We start from the raw sequence: 23,097 nt of genomic DNA, 5'->3' as shown, positions 1-23,097 counted from the left end.
AATAATGCATTATAGAAACCTCAATAAACTCAATGTAAGATAGAGAGAGGACTAAATCTATAATATAGCAATTACATTTGACATAAAAAAGAAAAAACAAACAGAAAAAGATTGTACAATTGCTACGTGGTTTACTTTAATAATTTTTTATTTTCTTTTGCTTTTAACGTTTTAAATGAATTTTGATGAAACCAAAGTCCTGCACGTGCGGCGTTCTTGAATCTTTTTCCATTCTCGTGCGGCGTTACTCTGTTTTATATTTTACAATTCAAAATTTTTAATGGAAAATGGAAAAAGAATTAATGTGATAACTTGACCAGTCTATTATTATGCATTCGAATTAAAGATTAAAGTGTTTTCTTAGTTTCATGATATAATTTTCCATTTCCAACTGAAAATGAAAACCACAGTTATCGCCATCCGGTCTTAATAAACTACATTTAGATTCTTATTAAATATAAATAAATAAATAAATAAATAAATATGGCAATGTGTAAAATAATTTCATATGGCAGATAACATCTTTTAACTCACAAAGATATACTTGGCTCATGCACGTGATTTTTGTTTCCGAAATTGAATTCCATTAGTGTTGGCGGGAGCTTTTCCTTAGAGAAACTTTGAAAATATTTACTTTGTTTCCATTTATCTTCTCTGAAATAATTTTTCATCTTTCAGTTTTGAAGTGGTTGGTGATATTTTCTGTTAGTTAATACATGTCTTGCACTTGATTAATTTGAATTTTTTATTATATTTAAAAGGTATGTCCAAGAAATTATGTCTTCATACATGAGCATCAACAAACGATGATAGTGAGCTGAAATAGTTTGCCAATTTTAAACTACATTTTCATGTTTAGTTGTTGTTTTCTCCAATGTGTTTTAGTTTCAATTTTCCATCTTAACATCTGAATCTATAGTATTCACATTTTTAATTTTGATTCTAAAATTTTGAAAACTTTGTTTTTCAACAACGGAAACATAAATTACTCATATTCAAAGATTTAAACACAATTTTCAAATTTTAATAACAAATAAGTATGTCACAATTAAATCACTCAATATTAATTATTTTTTAAATCACAAAATTTCACTATATAACAATTCTTATTTTTCGAGAGTACCATACCAATTCAAAAGTAAAAAAATTAGACCATGTTATCTTATTAATAATCACATAAAAGTAATGTTAAATTCATTTAACATATAACTTTGTACAAATTATCAATATAATATACAATTCAATTAATAAATATATTTAAATAGTATAAATATTGAACGAAATTGCAAAATACTAACAATTTAAATCAATAAAACACTATTTTAAATTTCATTACATTTTAATAATTTTAATTAATTCAATTTAACATATTAATTTTTATGTATATATTATTCCATAGTCTATATAGATAACTTAAGTTTACATTAACTTGTTTATTTAATTAATTATTTAGTTTAACCAACATAAACTTTTCACTCAAACTCTCCTTCCTTTTAAAGGGGAAGAAAATCTTATGCCTCCCCAACCAATTTCTAACTGATGGCAAAACTAACTCAAGAATTCAACTTCTTGAGAGTTCTATTTTGTTTGGTTCTTTCCATATCAGGGAAAAAAACACTTATTTATTTCTGTTACCTAGCTACTGTTCTTATTGACACTAAGAATTAGAGATAAAATTTTGGTGAGAGACAGAGAGGGGACCAATAATCTCTGAGTTTTTCCCGTGATCTCATATGCAGCTAAAGCATCACACAGCTGTGCACTGACCATACTAACCAATAAAACCAAAAGTGATGAAAGCTTCCAAAATAGCTCATTTTAGAGCACTCGGTCATCTCAATCCTGTGAATTTCCTTTTTCTGTTGCCTGTAAAGTCTTTTAAGAGATAAAGGTAAAAATTCATATATAAATTCACCTCTTCTTCACTTCATCAACCCACCACAACATGGACTTCAGACTCTTTATTCTTGCTCTTCTTCTGCTGCTACAGGTACACTCAATTTCTGTACATTTTCAGTTCTGCTATAGGATTTTTTTTTTAAATTTCATATTTATTACAGATAAGATAGAATTAGGATAACTACAAACCTACGTAAAGTCAGGTTTTCTTAAGAGATTCACCTTTTATGAGTTATCTATACAAAATAACATGATGTCACATGTTTCATGGATTTTTCTTATATGTTACTAAATTTTATCATTTATATTGCATGTGAGAGTTTCAATTCTATTTATTTTACAAAAGTTGAGATGATTAAAATCTGACAAAGAAATTGTGCTTTGGTGTGTAATATCTCATTCCAGGCTTTTGCAGAAGCTTCATCCAACAGCACTGGAGTGGCCAGTTTTCTTGAAAATGTGAGTTATCCGAATTTTCTGCTTTCATGCATGGCATTGTTGATGTTATTACCAGTCTGCAATTTCTTTGATTTGTTAGTTCATGCATGTGGCTACCTAAATGAGTTTATACATCACATTAGCTGTTTTTCTTCATTTGTAAATAATTTACTAAGAAAAGTAAATATTGTAAACAAAAACATGAACACTGTGTTTGGTTACAGACAAATGGAGGAAGTAAGAAGGTGGATCTGAAGAACCAAGATTTCCAGTTGCACAAAATCAGTAAGTAGTACATCTTTAAACAGGGTCTTTATGATTGAGGAAAATAATACTGTTTTAATTCAAAAGCACTAATAAATTTGAGTCTTTTTGTTATTTTTTTTTTTATAATTTGAGTAAATTGGTGTAATTAATTATATAATAAATGATTTGATTTTGTGGAAGTAGATTGCAAGTATGAATGTTCTAGAAGATGCAGCAAAGCATCAAAAAGAAAGAGATGCAAAAGAGCATGTAAGTCATGTTGTCACAGATGTCACTGCGTGCCACCTGGTACCTATGGTAACAAAGATCTTTGTCCTTGTTATGCACGCCTCAAGACTCACGGAAATAAGCCTAAGTGCCCTTAATATTATTATTATTTCCATTCATGTCTCTTTCTATCTTCTCAAACCTAAGCGTATCCTTTGTGTTGAGAGTGAACTCTGTAATAAAATAACTTTTTTGTTGTATAACAAAGAGAGATTGTGTATCTGATCTAGAGAGTGTTTTGTATTAAATGATTAATTTTCCGGAGTGATTAGCTGATATCCAATGTGAAAGCAATGTTAACTTTAAAAACGAAGTTTAAATATAACTTGAAATGCTGCTTTGAACATTTTTGAAACTCATACAATTAGATGCTTAAACAAGATCATTAAAAGATTTTATGAACATGTTAAAAATGGTTTTCTTAAAACGTTTTGACAAAAGGCTAATAGAAGCAATGTACAAGTAATAGAAAGATAAAATGATTACTTTAACATTTATTTTGGTTCACTCTAAACATGAATTACTCTGAGTTCTCCAATGTAAACTCTAAAGGGTTCCACTAAATAAACAAATATGTTAATAAGTATTTTTATTACAAACTTTATGTTGAGTACATTTTCAAATTATCGATTAAACTCCCCCCTTAAGTTTAACAACAACTATATTAGGCTAAGTATATAAAATTTCTTCAAACTATACAATAATAAAGCTTTTACAAGATTTCACACTCAATTTAGTGAATATGAATTACAACAATCATTGCCTAGATTCTAACTTCAGACCAACGTAAAATATATAAATGTAAGCATTTTCTATTTCAAATCGTTTGAAAGACGAAGTTTCTTAAGCAATAGAAGCTAGAATGAAAAAAATGATAGCTTAGAAATGTAAAAGAACTTCTCATGAAGGTTTCATAAAAAGATAATGTGTACGGTGAACTTCTATTTAAAACATTTTTAACTTGTTAATTTGTTTAAAAAATCATTAAACAATCCTATAATGTCTAAAAGGCCTTTTGCAAGAAACTTTTCCAAGCAGTGTCTACAATTTTATTTCATGAATCAAAGACCATCTACAAGGTACTAAACAAAGAGGACTGGGTACACTTAATTTATGATGACTTAACGTCAGACCTTTACTGCACATGCATTGGACCTACGTTTTAAGTTGAGAATGCAAACAATATATTCTTGAGTACATAGGATGTGACAAGTGGATTGAAAGCCAAAACCATGCAACAAACAGTTACGGTTTTCTAACAAAACTAGTCCTGCATCAAAAGAGAACAGTGCCAAAGCTTCCCAACAACTTTCTTCCCTGCAACAATGGCCTACTGGAACAATTTATCTCTTCCACTTATGAGCATTGTGAGAATTGCTAGGTATGTGTTTTAGCTCTATTATCCATTCTTCAACTATTGTCTTCCTACTGGAGTGTGTGATAGTTGGTGCTATCTCCTATGCTCCACATTCGGACAACCCAATTCGAATCAATATTGAGCACTATGTGAATATTGATGAACTAGACCCAAGGGATCTTAACCTAACAATGGCTCTAGTTGAATGTGTGATATCAAAATGTTTTCCACTGGACACTAAATTAACTTCCCGAAACTAATACGGATGTTATAGCAGTGATGAGAAGACGGGAAAATATATAAATGAGTGGAAAAAATCTGGTTTAAATTGATACTTTGTAAACTAGTACGAGAGGTTTATATATATACTTTGTAAACTAGTACGACAATTTTTTAATCCTACAATATATCAATTGTAATATATCAATTGTAATAATTACAATGGTTGTTAATATCTACTCAACCAACAAAATATTTCGTAATAACTCAACAAAATATGTGTTTTATTAAGGATTAAAATTTTAATCAAGGCAAAAATATAGTGATCACTTCAACTTTACTATGGGACAAGTACATACATTTAATGAATTAATTAATGGAATTTTTAACGTAGCTAACATCATAATTTACAACAAAAACTAATCAACCACCTATCATTTCTTCCTTGCAAGAATATCTTCCTAAAAATTTTGGGGATGCAACTTTTAATTTACTGTGGTGGATTTCATAGTCAGCTCTAGTCGTCAGCATGTTTCATCCGCATTATAAACAGGTACCTGCCAAAGTTTAGTGTTCTTTTTCGGGTCATCGGTGAGGCTAAGATCTGTCTCATCCTCCTTGAACGTCCTAATGAACGTTTTAGCACCCATCATTATAAGCCTCTCGATCATGAATAATTGATAATTGTTCTCAATTAATGGGTCCAATATATGGCTATAGTTTGATGAATACGCCAGTCTATACCTGCAATTGAGTCATAAAGAGTATAAAGTTGTACATGATAATTATTGCAATTTGGTTTCAATCAATCTGGACATCAACCTAAAAACAACACAACTTTCCTGTAGAAAATAAATAATAAACTTAAGTAATTGTTTTCCATGACTATTGAATTACCAGGGTCAGCCTCATATAGCATTAAACATAAATATTTTAAGAACTAAATATATTTTTCATTCACAAACTATTTTTGAAAATTGTGTTTCATCTCTAAATTAAATATATACATATTTCATCCTTGAAATTCACGTAAAATATCCTCCCAACAAACACTACTTGGAGATTATATTATAGTTTAATGAAAAATTCAGTTTGTCACATGATAAACATTTAACGTTCCATTTTCGGAAAATGATGATTTGCGTAACTTTCATAAAACTGTAGAGACAAAATACATATATATTTAGTTTCGAAACAAAACACAATTTTTAAAAACAATTTGGAAATAAAAAAATATATTTAACCCATGTTGTAATTATTGTTAATCTATCATGTACGATTTCTGAAGCAAAGGAAATTACTGCATAGGAATCCCCTCCCCGTTTACCCCACAGTGTGATCATGAGAACGGTTACCTGGCAGAAAGTGGTGAAAAAAACCCTGGAGTCCTTTCATTTGAAGCAATGAACAAGGTTCTTCCAGGTGGGACCCACTTCGCTATCCTACAAATAATAAACTCTGGTCGGGTGTCTCTATCAAGGTGAGGATGCAGGCTCCTCGCTACACCAAATCTATCTTTTCTGGTCTTTATTTTATCCCCACGACGAACGTGGATGGCATCATAATCACCAAGTAAGGCTTTGATCTGTGAACAATAGTCAGATAAAAAATTAAAATGTGTAACAAAGAGATACTGTTTTATTGCAATGTCACAGATATAATAATAAACCATGCATTACAAGTTTTGTAATTTAATAGGATAGTCCAAGCAAATTGTCATCTCTTGGTGCATAAATAAATTTCAATTATCATTTCTCAAATATATATCCTTATTATAAGAGGAAGTATTTCAATGAAAGCTTAGATGGATCATCATCTAAGGAAATTGACGACTTGCGAAACATAATATCCTTTAATCACGTACTGCAGAAAAAGTGATTACAGAGTTTTCACTTTTATTCAATGAGTGAGACAGATATATAGTGAATACACAGTATACCAAATAGTCAACTGCTTAACAAATATTTATAAAATGAACATACAAACGAAAAACCAAAAAATAGTATGTTAACTATATTGTGCCTCCAAATGAAAATTTCTACGATCAATTAAGTAATTTGTTGAAACAATCAAGCAACCAGAAGATCTATATGATTGTGCCTAGTCACGTTAGTTATACATCATTTAGAAGTTACACATAACAAGGGGTTAGTTTCTATGCAGTTTGCTAGAAGTCTCACAATAAGGCAAATTTATATTATATAAGTGAGTGCAAACCTTATCAAGCCGGTTTTACTAATTCCATTTTTTAACATGGTATCAGAACCATGATTTAGAACCTATTTTAGCGAAATTTATTGTTTGTTGGACATATTGTTCCATCTACTATCGAGTCGCTATTGGACCACTTATTAATGTCTTATCTCACGTTTGATATTGTTAGAAGTCCTATATCGACTATAAATGAAGTCACTTTATACTATGATTGTGCCTAGTATAGAATAAATGGGTGCAAACCTCATATGACAAGCCGGTTTTATAGGGTTGAGTTAAACTTAAAGTTCACTTCTTAATATAGTTAAGTCCACTTATTGCTGACATGAAACAAGCTAGCTCAAAAAAGGGATACATGCTCAAGGTTAGGCTCAAGAAATCCTCTAGAGTGCAAGTATGCAACCTTCATTTAATCTACTAACCATGAACGCATGAGAGCCTGGCCCAGCATTTCCCCTTGAAATAACTCGTTTAGGCTCTCATTGATACAATATATCCCAATCCAACATGGAATACCAAAACATATCAAAGTTCTAGCACTTGCATCTCCAAACAAATTATAAAACCTTTGATGATTAAGGAACTTTAAAAGACAACATAGTAGATGGACCTTTTCTGCTGCTTCTCTAAGTTTCCCAGCAGCCATTGATGGTAGAAATGAATATGGCAACAATATGGAACTGCGATTGTTTCGATCCTTGCACTCCATAAACCTGGGAAGTCATTAGCACCTCAAAAAATGGACAAAACTTAAAGAAAAATATCTTTCCAAGGTATATATAACAATTAACTTTATGAGCAATCATCTACATAGTAGCATCATTATGGCAGTTATTCCAAGGCAAGAATTGTAAACCAACTTGGTTGTGATGTGATACAGTTAAAACTTGTCAACTACATTGGGCACATTTTAAACTCATGTACATCAGTTTTAATAGCTCAGAAGTTCTTAACTTCCTATCAACAAAAGTTCTGCACTCCTACAAGTTTAAATTGAATTCCTTTAACAAGAAAACATACACTAACTACATAGACATTTAACCTTTCAATGTGAACTGAAGGTGAAGACACATTAATGGGGATGAGAAATTTCATAAAGGTCACAGTTACATAAAACGTGAAAATAAGGACTATCATGATCATACTTGCATCTTGAGAGGCATAACAAATTGAATACCGAAAAAATGTACTTTACTCCCAGCTAAAAGGAAATCATTATTGTTTCTTGCATAAATTGACTAAAAACACCAAAATAAGATTCATTATTCCAATTTACCTGCTACACAAACCAACCTTATTTTGCAACGTAATAAAATAAAGGGTAAATTATGCTTGTAGTTTCTGTCAAATGGGGAAACTAACAAAAACATACTCAAAAAACATTCTTATTAGTTTAGTCCCTATGAAATGTAAACATATTTTTGTGGTCCTCAGCATTAACAACGGTGGAGAAAAACACAACATTGCTAACACAATCTCACGAAAGTCCTTCACCGTTGGAGATTATGCTCTATAGAATCATTCCCATACCACCAGCTTTCTTCACAACCAACCCTTTCGTAATCCCAAGGTTACTTCCTGTATCACCTTTACCCCAAAGGTGCCTGCTCATATTGTTTGTTAACCAGTGTGAGATTGATCACTAACATTTCACTTGGTTTGTTGTTGCAGGCAGAAGAAGACATAAACACTCCTCTAGAACAACAACATAGGATCCAATTGTGATTGGCTTGAGGTAATACGACAAGGGAAGCCATTCACGATTCCTGAAGTGCCCTCACATATAGGCTTACAAGGCATAGTGCCTCGTGGCGGTGGTTGCAATGCAGGTATTGTGGCCATCTGTGTTGTAAGGGGATGCACCTGCTTTGTGACCTTTGAGAAGAATTTGGCATTGATGAGTTTGCACTTTCAGTTTTTGGGAGAGAATTTGGCACAAACAAATTCAGACACGCATTTTCAGCATTGGGTACAGGGCCGAGTTTCAAATCAGAGAAGTTGATCCACTCCAGCCAGACACTGGTGTCAAAGAATGCAACAATGACGTAATCATAGTCAAATTTGGATTAGAGGCCGAGGAACTGCAGGTGGCAGTGTGGCAAGAGTGGGAGTTCATTAGCCACATTATGTTTCCGACCACTGCCATTAACGATGAGGACCGCAAAAGCTATAATTATATTCTATAGGGACTAAACTAATACAAAATCTTTTTTGAGGATGATTTTATTGACCTCTGTTAGAATGAAATCAGTTGTTACAGATTTCGAGAAAATTAAGCATTACATAATCTAGGAAATTAGGATGATTGATTCCTAATTATTAGATGTATTTATTATGATTGATTCTGTATTATGCTATAAATACATTCTATGTGGTCTGCATTAGACACAATACATTCAGAACATATACAATTCTATAACCTCCTTATTTTATAGGAATTGAAAGGATTAGATAGATTGTTTTATGTTAATTAGGGAAACATTTGTATTTGGGCTTAATCCAATTTCTCATTATTATAAATATATTACCGCATGTGTATTTGCTATACAAGGGAGATTAATCCTATATTTAATTTTACTATATTCAATAGAAAGAATAATTTACCCTAAAATAAATTAACCATAATTCTCCTTTTAGAACCTACCAAGAAAGAGGACTTGCAGTTCTGTTTATGAGCAACATATCAGAGTAGTGGCTATTTTCTTTAAGATCGAAACGACTAACACCTTCCACATGTTCAACACCTCTGGTTCCCAACTTCATGCTTGTCGATAGAACCCTATACCACTCTTTTGAATTGTCAAAAATCACAGGAACAGTACCTGACATAAGTTCTGTGTCATATAAAGAGTCCATGGCACAAGAACTTGCATCCCACCTAGCATATTAAACAAAAAAATAAATAAGACCAGTTAATTCAGATAGCATAGCAATGGAAAGGTATAACAGACACATATACTAGCAATAATGCTGCAACTCACAGTTCTTCAGAGCTACCATTAGCGGAATGGTGAAGAATGCCTTTCTTGTTATGTATGGGATTGATACACATCCTTGATGGCAACACAAAAGTTCTGCAATCACCACATAACAACTTAACTCATTTTTTGCAATTCAGACCTTTCAGTTGTATTAATTTAAGGCTTTATGTTATTGTCCCAAACAATACACTCTCTCTTCTTGGCCAAAATTCACTTAAATCACATAGTTACATACCTTAAATAAAGACATTACTGCATCCATAAGATTTGTTTCAGCAAATGTTATGACACGTGGTAGAAATCCAAGAAGAGAAAACAAAGAAATAAGAAAAATTAAATTAAATTGAAAACTGAAAAGACAAAACCATCAACTTGGCTTAAATACTATTGTTGAGAAGGAACAAAGTCGTAACTAAGGTCGTATTTGAAAATTTTCTCCGTAAGATATTATAAAAGAATAAATTAAAAGGTAAAATGAATTGAATTTCTTACTAACAACTCTCACTTCTTACATAGTGATTTAACACTCTCACTTTTAATAAAAGGAACTTTTACAGGAGTTCTCTTGTAAGAGTCTGAAAATAATAAGGATATTGGGCCTTATGTTGAGGCAGTCAGCCCATAAGCTAAGGACCCATGACCTTAGGAAGGGGTTTTCTAAAACATCAGAATTCCTTCATTTTGCCAGCTTTCTTTCTCTCTCTAAAACCCTTGCCCTAAAATTCTCTCTGCCTCCTCTCTAGATTTTCTCTTCACTGAACCGATCAAATTTTGATTTGAAGGTGTTTCCGCGCTCGCTGCACCAAGGACTTCAGTTTGAACCGAACGTTTTTCAATTCCAACCAGTAAGTTTTTTTTCCCTTTTCTTCAACCGTTCTTGAACTTAAGCCATGCAACTTACTGGTTGCCTGTTATTGGTAGCTTTTCCTTTAGTTTCTCTGTCCCTTCCAACTCTAAGAAATGTGCTCTGCACCAATTTTTGGTGGCTTATAGGTGCTGTCAAACTCGCCTCTGTGAGGAGGTACTGCTAGACCGTTCCTAGGAGTGGTACTGTTAAGCTTTCCAGGTAAGGAGAGCTAATTATTTTTGTATGAATTTATTTTATAAAAAATATATGCATATGAATGTTGAACTGGTGTGCTCTTGTGAAACTGTTTTATGACTTTTATTGTATTGGGTGTTATAACTGAAACTGTGAAATTGTGCATGTTGTGATGTGATGAATTTAATCTGTTTTGAATGAGTTTGTTGGCTGAAATTGATCTTGTTGGAAGGTCTGGAGTAAAGGTTCTGTAATAGCATGTATATGATTATTAAATAGATGTACAAGTATTGTTTGAGGTTGCTGTGAGAGGAAGTGAAAATATTAAAATTAGGCATTTCAGATTTAGAGCATAAGAGAACAGGGTAGATAATTTAAATAAATTAATTGTTAATTGTTGAGAGCCTTTCTTTGTTGGTATAAAAACCTGAGTTGGCACATTCCTGATCATAGAGCAGCCCTGGCCTGGTCTAGTCAATTGTGACTAGTCATATGTGCTGGCGTCGAAGGTGAGTTTGATGCGTTCAGACATCTGGGTCTTCTCCGGTGACCAATTGGGGGAAAGAAAGATCTCTACTAGGATGAAAATAAAATAAAACAAGTTGATTGTAGATGCATAAAGTTATCATGTGTTAATTTCTAGTCAATTATAATTTTAGAAAATCAATCACTGTGTGTTTGAAATTTAAAGTAAGGATCCATATATAAATATATATATATATATATATATATTTAATATAATATATATTAGTTAATATAATATATATTAGTTAATATAATATATATATGTATAATAGTATAATAATATAATGTAAATATATATATTTATAAGATAAAATATGTACTATATATATATATATATATATATATATTAGTTTAATGGTGCGTTGGTATTTCCAAACAATAACTCCAATATCCATTTTGCACTTTATGATTTCCAGGATGGGTAGTTAGTTATGATTAATTTAGAATCCAGAGTAGCCTTGATTGCAACAATACAGGTGCCTGAAAAGAGAGTTTGATATGCTTCTTACAAGATACTGTACGTATCATATATATATATATATATATATATATATATATATATATATATATATATATATATAATAAAGTAAGGATAGTTGTTTCTTATATTGAAACGTGAGTGTTAATCAATAATTATATTACTTGTAGGTATGTATAAATTGATGCATTTTATGAGCTGTTATGGGCTAGTTGGAGCTGTTTGGTTTTTGGTATTGATTAACTTAGATTCAATTGTGGAGATGTTATTTTTATAATTTGTGAGTGGTGAGTAATGTATATTGTTGAGATTGTGTACATGTTGATTATGGCAGAAAGTATATGATTACAAAGTGATGAAAGTATGATTCAAGTTGTAAATCAAGTTCCATGTAGGATCTCTTGGTGAGATCCTTAGTGTTTTAGAATGAAAGTAGGAGCTCAGTCTTGGGGGTCACTCTGAAACTCCAATGGCTAATCATACTCAAGTAGAGGGATTAATTCATGTGGTGAGGAGTAGCAGAAGGTCTTAGTCTTGGGGCTTCCAGTATGCCTCAAGGCCCGGAACAGGCTAACCTCGTGGCAGGGTGGGGAACCCAAGTTTCATAAGTCACCACGAGTGCAGAACCCGCCATAGCTCGACTATCATTCTAAAGTCCGGACGAGTCAAGTCTAGAAGATAACATGCTAGGATGTATGCCTTAAACTGCTTTGATTTAAGTTAACTCTTGTATGTTATGTGCTTGATATGATGCATGCTTTTATATAATTAGCTCACCCTTGCTTGTTTGTGTGCTTGTTGTATGTGTTTTCTTTTGCAATGATCATCCACTTGGATGTGAGCAAAGGAAGATGAGGTTTTTTTGGAGGCAACATTGGAGAGAAATGAAGATGATGCTGCAGCTTAGACCCACTAGGAATTCTTAGTTCTCTTATGTCATTTTGAAGAACCTTGTTATGTTTTAAGTTTCAAATTCTGGACATATTTTGGAATACTCTAGTGCTTGAAGTTTTAATTTCTTAGTAAATTCTGGAAGACTGTAATCCTATAATACTTTAAGTACATCTCTTAACTGCTTTCTAATATTATAAATTGGTGATGTCTTTGCATATATATCTGCTATATATTTGGGATGTCACATCTCTCACATAACTTTTCTAAAAGTTAAGGTGCATAAGTTGTTTTTAAATTAAGAGATAAGGTCAATTAATTTTAACCCTTTTGGTGTATAAGTGCTTATAGAGCATTTTTTCCAGAAAAGACCTAAATTTTAAGGGTAAAACGCCATTCAAGTCCTTGAAACGCTATGCATTGTCACCTTAGTCCTTGAAAATTTTCACCTTAGTCGTTGAAAATAAGAAATTAAAAAAAGAACTTGGAAGAGTGATGGAATTCGGGTATCTTACTATAAAGAATATGGGATTCCTCCCATCCTCAATACAATGTTTAACCTGCACAACTTTGAGCGTCTAGCACCTCCCAATACCCAAAGGCATAAATTCTTTCACAGTGGACAAGATGTCATCGCTCTCACTCCCTCTTACTGTTTATATACAGCTACTGGTCTATTAGCATAAGCCCACCTTCAACGGACCTACTTAGTTGCGGACCCATCAAAATAACACCTTGTATTTCTTAAAATAATTTAACTAGCTACTAACGGGGATTATCTAACAAAACCTAATCTGTCAATCACTTTAGTTAAAAATTAAACAGTCATGTGACTAAATAATATTAACATATGTTTAGCTACTAAAGTCACACTAGGAGCGTTTGGTAGACGGGAAGTTTCCAGGAATTTGAGATTGGTAAACTGTGTTTCCATATTTGGTTTGGGGTTTAACAATCCCAAGAAACAACATTCTCATGGGACTAACGCCACTTCAATAATAATAACATTTGTTTATGAACTCATTTCATATTCTATGAACTTATTTTGAACTTCTTTAGTTCAGGGATTAATATGAAAATTTTCACACTCTAAGGATCCAAATTCAAATCGATAAACGGTAATTAACCAAAATTTAACGTAACAAACTAACTAACTGCATGTGATTGGAAAGTTTTGCAATATAACAGATTGAAATGGGAAATGAGGTAATTTGCCAGATTGGAAAGTACCTGCCGAGAAAAATGGCTTCTTCGAGGGCGCACCGGAGGCTGGATTCTTGGTGACCCAAACCCTCGCACGATCCGCAGTGTTTTCCCGGGCAGTCGATGCGGTTGCCCCAATAGAGGTACTTTTCGAAGTGCTGCTGGCGTCGTTGAAAGAGGCTGGGTTTTGTGCCGGCGGTGGAAAGCAGAGAGGAGAAGAGGAAGAGAAGCGCGATTGCTGTCACTGCTGCCACGAGAAGCAGAATTGGGGATCTCGTGGATTTAGGTTTTGGCTTTGGGGCTCTGTGGAACGCCATTGATATGATCACCGAGCAACGGTGAGAAGAGGGTTGAATACAGTGTTCAGTGCCTTGTCATTGTCATTGCCATTGCTGATGAGTTCAGTGATGGAGTGAGATCAGAGACTCTTGCCATTTTTATTAAGATAGTTCTTAGATTTTATATATTTTTTATTTATTTAAAATTGGATTTATACAGTCACTTGCTATTTTCCTCTTGCCAGATTTTATTTTCTTTTACATCAAATAATACAGTTATTATTAAATTCAAAATAAAAATCTGTCTTGTTTGTAATATATAATAAAATTATCGCTATACATTCTTAGAGAATAAATTGAAATTTAATATTTATATTAATTCTACTTAGAATTACAAATAAATTCGTATTGACCATAAATACCTATATATATATATATATATATATATATATATATATATATATTAGAAGAAATAAAAGAAAGATTAAAAACAAAATTCATGACATAGTTAAGTGAATTGAAAAGTCAAAAATACTTTCATTAACAATTGTTATCAAACATTTTACTTAGACATAATACCTTATTTGACATAATTACTAAATAAAACACAAAATTTAGTAGTTAGTTTTCTGATATCCCACATGTATTAAAAAATAATAAGTTAAACAAAATGGAATTAAAATAAATAATTATGAGTAATATTTAAAAGTTAAAGAAAAAAAAAAGAATGTGATTAAGGATGTGTTATAAAAATAAAATATATATTATTATTTTTTATTATTCCATCACTATGTATTGTCATTATGTATCACGTAAAAAAGTATATATATAATAATTGTTTATAAAATAATAAATTTATTCGTCCTTATCTTTTTTAACGATAATTTTATTCATCATTACCTTTTGTAAACACGACATTTTTTATTATATATTTTACTATTTATCTAATATAAGTTAATTTATATAATATTTTTAAGATTAAATATGTTTTCAATTTTTAAATTTAGCCATGAAACTAAAATTTATATGTATTTTAAATTTTAAAATAATTTGATTTTTAAACTTTAAAAATAATATACATATTCTTTTAATTCAATTACATTAAATTTATATTTAAATTATTTATATCATGTAATACATTTGAAAACAAATCACAATCAATATTATTTAACCGTAAAAAATTTGATACTTTATATTAAAAAACTTATATTTATTATTTTTTAAAATTTAAGACCAAAATATACTCAATTTAAAAATAGAAATGAATTTCAATTTTATTTAGATAATAAAAAGATATACTCAATTTAAAAATAGAAATGAATTTCAATTTTATTTAGATAATAAAAAGATATTTAACTCTAAATAGAAAGATAATCTTACGAATATTAAGGTTAAAGAAACATTATTATATATTTTTAATGTAAAGCCGAGAAGTTTAAAGGAGTTTGGAGTAGACAGGTGTAATCAGAGAATGAGACTGATCAATTTAGATTAAAATAAGAGTGATATATAAATGAAATTTTCAAAAGTCTCGTCCCATTCTCTGAATACACCTATATCTCTTCAAATTCTTCTACTATTTTTTGTTCTCCTCCTTCTCTCTAGATTCCTCCAATCTCACTTCATTTGTTCAATAATCAGACCGTGCCTAAGCAATCCTGGTGTCAAGAGTTTTCCATTCCATCGATCGGTTTAATGTTAGAGTCAGTAAGTTTCATCCTCTCTTCTTAGTGATTCTATTTTCTTGTGCATGCAAGAGAAAATTCTGTTTGCATGTGTTCATCAAACTCTTTTCTCAAATTCTAATTTCGTTTTTGAACCTATTCTTGGTCTTCTCTTTCTAATCGGTGATTGATAGGTGTTCTTATATTTTCCTGAGGATCACGCAATTTTCTGAAGGTGTTAAAAGCTTTATGTTCGGTTAAGAGGTAAGGGAAGCTAGTTAATGTAATTGATTGATTGATGATGTATGAAAATGTTGTTTAATGGTTTGCATGTGTGTGAAATTGAATGTTTGTGTGTTCGGCATTGTTTGTGTGGACATGCTAAATGTTGTGGTTGTTGAGTTGTGGATTAAGCAAAAATTGGAGTAAATTCTGGTTTGTGATTCTTTGAAATGATGTTAAAAAGGTTTAGGAAATTTTGGATAGGTGTAAATTGGTATATTAATCATGTATGGAGGATTATAATTTGGGAAAATGTCTAGTTTTGGTAAATTCTAGTGTGTTCTTAATTCTGCAGAATTTTTGCAGAATTATGCAGAAAGTTCAGCGTTCACTATTTACCGCTCGGCCAGGTTCAGGTACTCGGTCATTAACTAGGTTCGGTCTTAGTAGTGCTCGGTTTTGTACTAGCGTTTTGGTATTAGTAGTGCTAGATTTTGTACTAGCGTTCGATCTTAGTAATGCTCGGTTTTGTACTAGCGTAATGTCTTAGTAGTGCTCAATTTTGTATTAGCGTTCGGTTTTAGTAGTGTTAGGTTTGTGCTCGATCGAATATACCGTTCGGTTTAGTTATGATTTCGGTCTTAACTACGTTCGGCCTCCTATGGGCCTTACCTGTTAATGACCATTCGATCATGCTTTAGTGATTGGTCTTACCTAAGTATTCGGTCTAAGTTCTTAGTTTTCGGCCTTACGTTAAAGTTAGATCCTTAATAGTATTCGGTCACTTCTTCAGTCTTACCTATCATGGACTGTTCGGTCCTATTCTTTGGGGTAGTGAGAAACCGTTCGGTCTCAAATGTACGCAACATGTTCAGGCTTATATGTGGTTTTCCATTGTTGTTTGATAACTTGTTTAAATTCAGTTATATGAACATGTATGAATAATAGGGTTGATGTTGTTATAAAGAATTATGTTCCAACTAGTATGAAAGAGAATTCCAAGGAGGAATGTCTCAGTGATTGGTTATCAAAGTGGTGGTAAAGTATGAATATAGACAACAAAATCCATGGTGTTCATCCTGACATTCTAATGATTACCAATTCTCAAGTAGAGATGGGTAAGTCATGTCGTGAGAATAGCAGGAGGCTCTAGCCTAGGGGGTCCTACGGTGAGTGATAACAGGTTAACCTCGTGTGGCAGCTGATGGGTTTCCAGGTACTACACCCACGAGTGCACAAACGACCAAAGCTACATATCCATACTGGTCCGGACGGTCAAGTTGAAGTGGTTGGTCAATATGTGTTTATATGTTTTATACATGTGTATGGTTATTTGATTTGTTTGTTTGAATTATATGCTCACATGACTATTAAATTACATTAGCTTACCCTTCTTTTCTGTCTTGTATATGTTATCCGTTCGGTATTTCTTCTTTGCAATGGGTGTGAGTAGAGGATGACGAGTGTTATCCAGAGTAGGCACTAGATGGAGGACCCAACTGCTTAGACTATGATCGATCAATTGTATGTATAGTTTTATAGAGACCGATCGGTAATATATATAGTTTTGTATTAAGATAAAATTTTGTAAAATTTTAAATTTATGATTATTTTAGGATAATTGTAAGTCAACTTTATTTTCAAAAAACTGTTCTTACATTATTATTATATGATGACTATTATATATAATGTTCAACTATATTTTTGGATGTTACATTTAATCCTAAACTAGTTAAACTACACTTAAAAAAAAGGAAGAAATATTTTTAAGCAACATTTAGAAAGAAAAAAAAAATGAAAGGAATATTTCGGAAGGGATTTGTGTAACATCCCAATTATTATAGCATTAAACTATAATAGAGTTCTTACATCATTGATACAATAAAACAATTGATAGAAGGAGGAATAATAGTTTTCCTCATTATTATACAATCCCTTACTCACATTTCAAACCAAATACAATTCACGCTTAAAATAGAGACTAAAAATATAAGTCTCATTCTTATAACTAAGCTTCTGTCGATCCTCCGTCTAAAGCTTGCTCTACCGGCATATCACCAACTTCTGCTCCCATCCACCGGATGATCATCGCCGGACAAAATACATAACACAAAATAACAACCACACAACAGACAAAGCAAGGGTGAGCTAATGCAACATAAAATGTTATAGTCAATTAAATTAGGTTTAATACCCAATTTTGTCCCCACTTTGGTTCGGAAATCTCAAGTTAGTCCCTTTATAGAAATGTGAGTGCAATGGATCCTTACTTGTAATTATTTGAGTCTAATGAGTCCCTTCCGTTAAATAGAAGGAAACGGAGTTAGTGGGCTGATGATGTGGCAGTTGTCTTTGATGAGGTGTTGTTTGCGTGCTTATGTGGTGTCCCCACTTTGGTTTAATACCCAATTTCTGCGTTTATGGCCACCGCTGCACTCAGCGAAGCCCTCTTCAACCGCGGCCAGATCTGCGGCGCCTGCTTCGACCTCCGCTGCCGCGACGAGGACGCCGACTGTCCCCGTTGATTTCACTCATTTCTTCGCCGGACCTCCAGCTCCAGGAATCAAACCGCGATTTTGAATCTCTCGCTCTACGACGAGAACAAGGAGGCCATCGCCTCCGCAGGAGCGATTAAGCCGCTGGTTCGCGCGCTGAGCACGGGAACCGCGACGGCAAAGGAGAACGCAGCGCGCGCTGCTGCGGCTGTCGCAGGTTGAGGGTGATTTGTTGGAGAAATCTTGAGGGATGTTCTGGAGAAAGCTACGAAAACTGTTCGAAAACGTAATTGCTTCTAACCTCGTAACCTTCTACGTGTGCTGTAGCCAACTCTCCCACGCGCGAAAACTGTTCGACAAAATTCCCACAACAAATGTTCGCCGCTGGATTGCCCTCATTGGCACGTGCGCTCGCTGCGGCTTCTACGATCTCGCGCTGGCGGTGTTCTCTGAGATGATCATTTGAACTACCACAGACATGTGTCTTCTCCTTTAATTGAGTGAGTTTTGATGGCAAAGACACTGTCCTCTCTCTTTCAGCCTTGGACATATTCAAATTTGAATTGTCACCAAACTTTTGCACTCTTGCTTTCTCAGCCTTTTCCTTAATTTGTTTTTCCCTTTCTGAGGCCAATTTATGGCGGTCTTTATATGCAGGATATTTTCCATCCAGATGCCCAACCACTGTCTTAGACATCAATTGGAATGAAGATGCAACAGAGTTTAAGGATTCACAGGATGAAACTCTTCTTATGCTAGGAAGAGCTAGTGTTTCAGGAGAATTAGAAGGTTCCTGATCATTCGGTCCAAAGGTAGTGATGGCTACAGAATCACTAGCATTCCTTTGCATCAACGATTCCAGGGAATCCCTAGGTCTACTACTCATATTCATCCTGCTAGGAGAGCCACCTGAAAGATATCTGGCTGGTGATGAAAGAGCACTTGAGTCATCTTTGCTTTTGCCCCATTTCTTCAACTTTTGGATTAAACTAGTTTTCTTGCTAACACTACTATGTTTACTCATAAAACTATCAATGGAAGAAGTATTGTCAAAATCTTCACTGCCTGGTGAAGAGGTATGAGAGAAGTAGCTATCAAGATCTGTATCTCCTTGTCCATGCTCTGATCCCGCATATTCTAACATTATCTGCTTAGCCTTCTCTTGTGATTTTGGGCTGAGACTTGTGTTTAGATCACGGGTTGATAATTTTCCAGGAGGTGCCTGGTAATTCTTCAGCTCATACCTTAAGCATGCATTTACCCAACGAAGATATACAAGCTCTTCAACTTCACTGAACCTATTAATCTGGAGTCCTTCTACGTCGCGGCGGACATCCTCGACGTCGACAGCCGTCCTGAGCTTCCTGAGCAACCTTGCTTGGAGATGCTTTTGCAAGCGAGCAGCTCGCGCGTGTCACGGTCGATGCAGAGGTAAGTCACGCCGAGCTCGCGGTCCACGAGGTAGCAGTCCTCGATGTTCTCCTTGGGCACGCCAGCGAGGACCGTGATCGGCGCCTTCTGTTTGACAGCCTCAGCCCCGGAACCGCGCTTGCCATGGTGGTCTGCGTTGGAGAAGCTCGATTTGACACCCTCGCGGGCCACGGCGGCCGGGATCTGCAGCAGTTTCCCATGGTAGGAGGAGCGGAGATCGCGGCGAAGGGGAGGGTTTCAGAGGAGATGGTGGACGATGTGAGGTGAGGTGAAGGTGAAGGTGTGAGGGTGTTTTCGCCATTTCATATATAAATTTAAGGTTTAATACGACGTAAGCACGCAGACAGTTGTGTTTTGACACGTAATCAATAAGTACTGCCACATCATCAGCCCACTAACTCCGTTTCCTTCTATTTAACGGAAGGGACTCATTAGACTCAAAAAATTACAAGTAAGGATCCATTGCACTCACATTTCTAGAAAGGGACTAACTTGAGATTTTCGAACCAAAGTGGGGACAAAATTGGGTATTATGCCATTAAATTAATAACCAAATTTCCAACTTACAAGTTAAATTACTCAATAATACAATAAACATACCATAATCATCGTAGACTCACTCATCCGAATAATCGTATGAATGTTGAACTCTTAGCTAGTTCTACACTTACAGTGGTACTTTACTCAGCTACATCCTTCCTACTCTGTCCCCCAAACTGGATCTTCGGATATGAATACAACCACTGAAGCTACACCCTTCCTACTCTGTCCCCCAAACTGGATCTTCGGATATGAATACAACCACTGAAGCTACACCCTTCCTACTCTGTCCACCTCAAACTGTGGATCTTCGGTAAGGATTTCCCACTCTCCACCACATAGCTTTCTCTCTAAGTGAGATCGAAACTATTGAGAGCATAAGAATGAACCCCTAAATCGGAGTTCCTATATTCATACGTACAGTACTTGACACAAAAACAACAATGAGTTCCTCCTTGGAACTCTATTCCACACTTTCCATTCATAAATACACATGTCAACATATTATCATCTTTAGTCATATCTCAAGAAAATAACTCTCACATACTCAGACGTTTCACATCCTCACAGAAACATTACTTATTAACACATAACTCTTTATGGTCTATTAATTCGAACCCTTAAGTAGTTCAAACAGCTTGGATACCCTCACCAATGGCTCCGGAAGGGTCAAAAACCCCCATATCGACCTAAAGAACGTCCAAAACGGACATCCAGAACTCCCAAAACGTCAAAAACACTAAATTTGTCACGCATAACTCGCTCCAGCGAGTTGACTCATTCGCTCAAGCAAATTTACCATTCCAAAATCACGAAAATTCACTTTCCGTGCTGTACCGACTATTCCTTTCATCATACAGACTTTCTAGACGTCCAAAAACTCCTCTCCTATCAACAACCCATATTCATCCAAATCTTATAAACATCTAAACTAAACGTATAAATAAAAGGCAGCGGATAAATAGTATAATCCAAAATTTCCTATCAAAAACCTAGTCTCCTTTTAAATCCATAAACAGATTCAAAATCTTCGATCTATACGTATACCTAAAGAAAAACTTCCACCGATTCAAAATACTTAATACGAACAAGATCTCTTCAAAATTATCAAAAACAGAAGCATATCCCAATTCCAAACCGTATATCAATTCAAAAGATACAACAGAAGCAGAATTTCATTCTAAAATCATAAAGAGAATCAAAATTCTAAACATATACAAAATTTAGAATCATACAGAAACAAAAAGACTCAAGGTTAGCTCCCCTTACGGTTTTCTCCTTAGCTAGCCTTTCGAAAACACTTTGCGAACGTTCCCCCGACTCAAATCACAACTCTAAAGTTCCTTTGCTCCAAAACCTTCGTACTCTAGCCTCCGGTTCAACTTAGGAATCATTCCAGCCCTTGGGACGTCCTTAAATAGCCAAAAATTTGGCTAAAAACGCGTTTAAATAGTAAAACGCGTTTAAATAGTAAAAATGCGTAAAAAACGCGTCAAAAACGTGTCCACTCACTCGGACAACTTTGTCAGTCTGGTTGAACCCCTTTCCGATGTCGGAATTACACGTATGAGTACTCGAATCGAAGCTATTCGAGTCTACTTTCTAACGGAAGAAGAATCAACTCAAGATCTAATTTTAACAAAAATTAATAATTAAAATAATAAACCATGTCAAAGTTGACAGCATTGTATTTTGTATTATACTTTATACTTTTGTTACAACTTGTTACATTTTTAGTTTCTTAGTCTTCAAATGACCCAAAACTTACTATTTCCTCTCATTTTCAGGGTCGTACAATTTGTGTCGTTACTTTCAAAGATTAATTAGTGAAAAAGAAATATTTTTTGAAGCTAGTGACTGACTGAGCTGCTGGTCAATGCCCCCACTTTTCCAAAAGTACCTTATCTTACCAACCAATCGCAATACCAACAAATGAAATTTCTCAAATTCATGTCCACAAAATATATATATATATATATATATATATATATATATATATATATATATATATATTAACAATATTTTAAATTTGTGATATAAAAGTTTACAGAAAATTATAATAAAAAATAAACTAAATATAACGGTGAAACAAATGAAAAAGAAAGTCATAAACATTGAAAGGAGAATTTCACTTAGATGGAAAAAACAACTACTAAAATACAGAGAAAAATAAACTAAAAAATTATCCAAAAGATAATTTAAAAAAAAATAAAGGAAACACAATTATATTAAAAATATTAAAAATATTTTTTATATAATTAAATATTTTATAATATAATATAAATTCAATATAATATACTGATAAATAATGTATTTCATTATTTTTACATTAAAATAAAATCATATAAAATAAAAAATAATATATCTGAGCATAAAATAATCATAAGAAATACCAATAAAAAATACAAGTACAACAATATACATTTTTAATAATATGTTTAATAGAACTGGAGTGTTAGTTAAAAGTTGTATATTAAAATAAGATGTTTAATTTAGTTTTAATTATTTTATAAATTTTAAAACTTTTAATTGAATTTTTATTCAAAAAATTATTTTATTAAATATTTAAACTAATTTTATTTTTTTTATCATGTTTTTTTATTCTTCTTGATTTTTAATTTATTAATATTTCTTTGATATATTTTAATTAGATGGTTTACTTTACTCATTTATTTATTTTTCTTTA

The 23,097-nt window shown here is 33.2% G+C and overlaps 2 protein-coding genes and 1 long non-coding RNA gene across 3 annotated transcripts; 1 reads left to right on the top strand and 2 right to left on the bottom strand.

Moving 5' to 3' along the window:
• The first annotated feature begins 1,835 nt into the window (after positions 1-1,835).
• Positions 1,836-3,149, top strand: LOC124821748 (gibberellin-regulated protein 9-like). Its single transcript, XM_047293682.2, has 4 exons — positions 1,836-1,990; positions 2,305-2,358; positions 2,562-2,622; positions 2,788-3,149. Exons 1-4 carry the CDS (start codon positions 1,946-1,948, stop codon positions 2,967-2,969), a joined length of 342 nt encoding a protein of 113 aa, XP_047149638.1. The 5' UTR covers positions 1,836-1,945; the 3' UTR covers positions 2,970-3,149.
• A 1,553-nt stretch (positions 3,150-4,702) lies between these two features.
• Positions 4,703-14,218, bottom strand: LOC124821750 (uncharacterized). Its single transcript, XM_088095693.1, has 6 exons — positions 13,809-14,218; positions 9,643-9,735; positions 9,306-9,539; positions 7,272-7,374; positions 5,803-6,032; positions 4,703-5,191 (listed from the first exon to the last, which is right to left on the bottom strand). Exons 1-6 carry the CDS (start codon positions 14,096-14,098, stop codon positions 4,972-4,974), a joined length of 1,170 nt encoding a protein of 389 aa, XP_087951819.1. The 5' UTR covers positions 14,099-14,218; the 3' UTR covers positions 4,703-4,971.
• A 3,533-nt stretch (positions 14,219-17,751) lies between these two features.
• Positions 17,752-22,139, bottom strand: LOC148194032 (uncharacterized). Its single transcript, XR_015781552.1, has 2 exons — positions 21,681-22,139; positions 17,752-18,009 (listed from the first exon to the last, which is right to left on the bottom strand). It is a non-coding gene; the product is annotated as an uncharacterized LOC148194032 (long non-coding RNA).
• Positions 22,140-23,097: the final 958 nt, after the last annotated feature.

The sequence above is a fragment of the Vigna umbellata genome, chromosome 8, assembly GCF_029865625.1.
Source record: "Vigna umbellata cultivar VRB3 chromosome 8, Vumbellata_1.0, whole genome shotgun sequence".
In the NCBI taxonomy this organism is placed as follows: domain Eukaryota; kingdom Viridiplantae; phylum Streptophyta; class Magnoliopsida; order Fabales; family Fabaceae; genus Vigna; species Vigna umbellata.
This window is presented reverse-complemented; position numbering and strand designations above follow the sequence as displayed.

Bases quoted from the DNA above. Each gene is read 5' to 3' on its own strand.
- LOC124821748 (XM_047293682.2), top strand. From the start codon at position 1,946: ATGGACTTCAGACTCTTTATTCTTGCTCTTCTTCTGCTGCTACAG. The intron at 1,991-2,304 runs GTACACTCAATT...ATCTCATTCCAG, and splicing joins CTCTTCTTCTGCTGCTACAG to GCTTTTGCAGAAGCTTCATC. The intron at 2,623-2,787 runs GTAAGTAGTACA...TTGTGGAAGTAG, and splicing joins TTTCCAGTTGCACAAAATCA to ATTGCAAGTATGAATGTTCT.
- LOC124821750 (XM_088095693.1), bottom strand. From the start codon at position 14,098: ATGGCGTTCCACAGAGCCCCAAAGCCAAAACCTAAATCCACGAGATCC. The intron at 6,033-7,271 runs GTCCATCTACTA...TATTGTTCACAG, and splicing joins TTAGAGAAGCAGCAGAAAAG to ATCAAAGCCTTACTTGGTGA. The intron at 5,192-5,802 runs GTAACCGTTCTC...ACTCAATTGCAG, and splicing joins TTTTCACCACTTTCTGCCAG to GTATAGACTGGCGTATTCAT.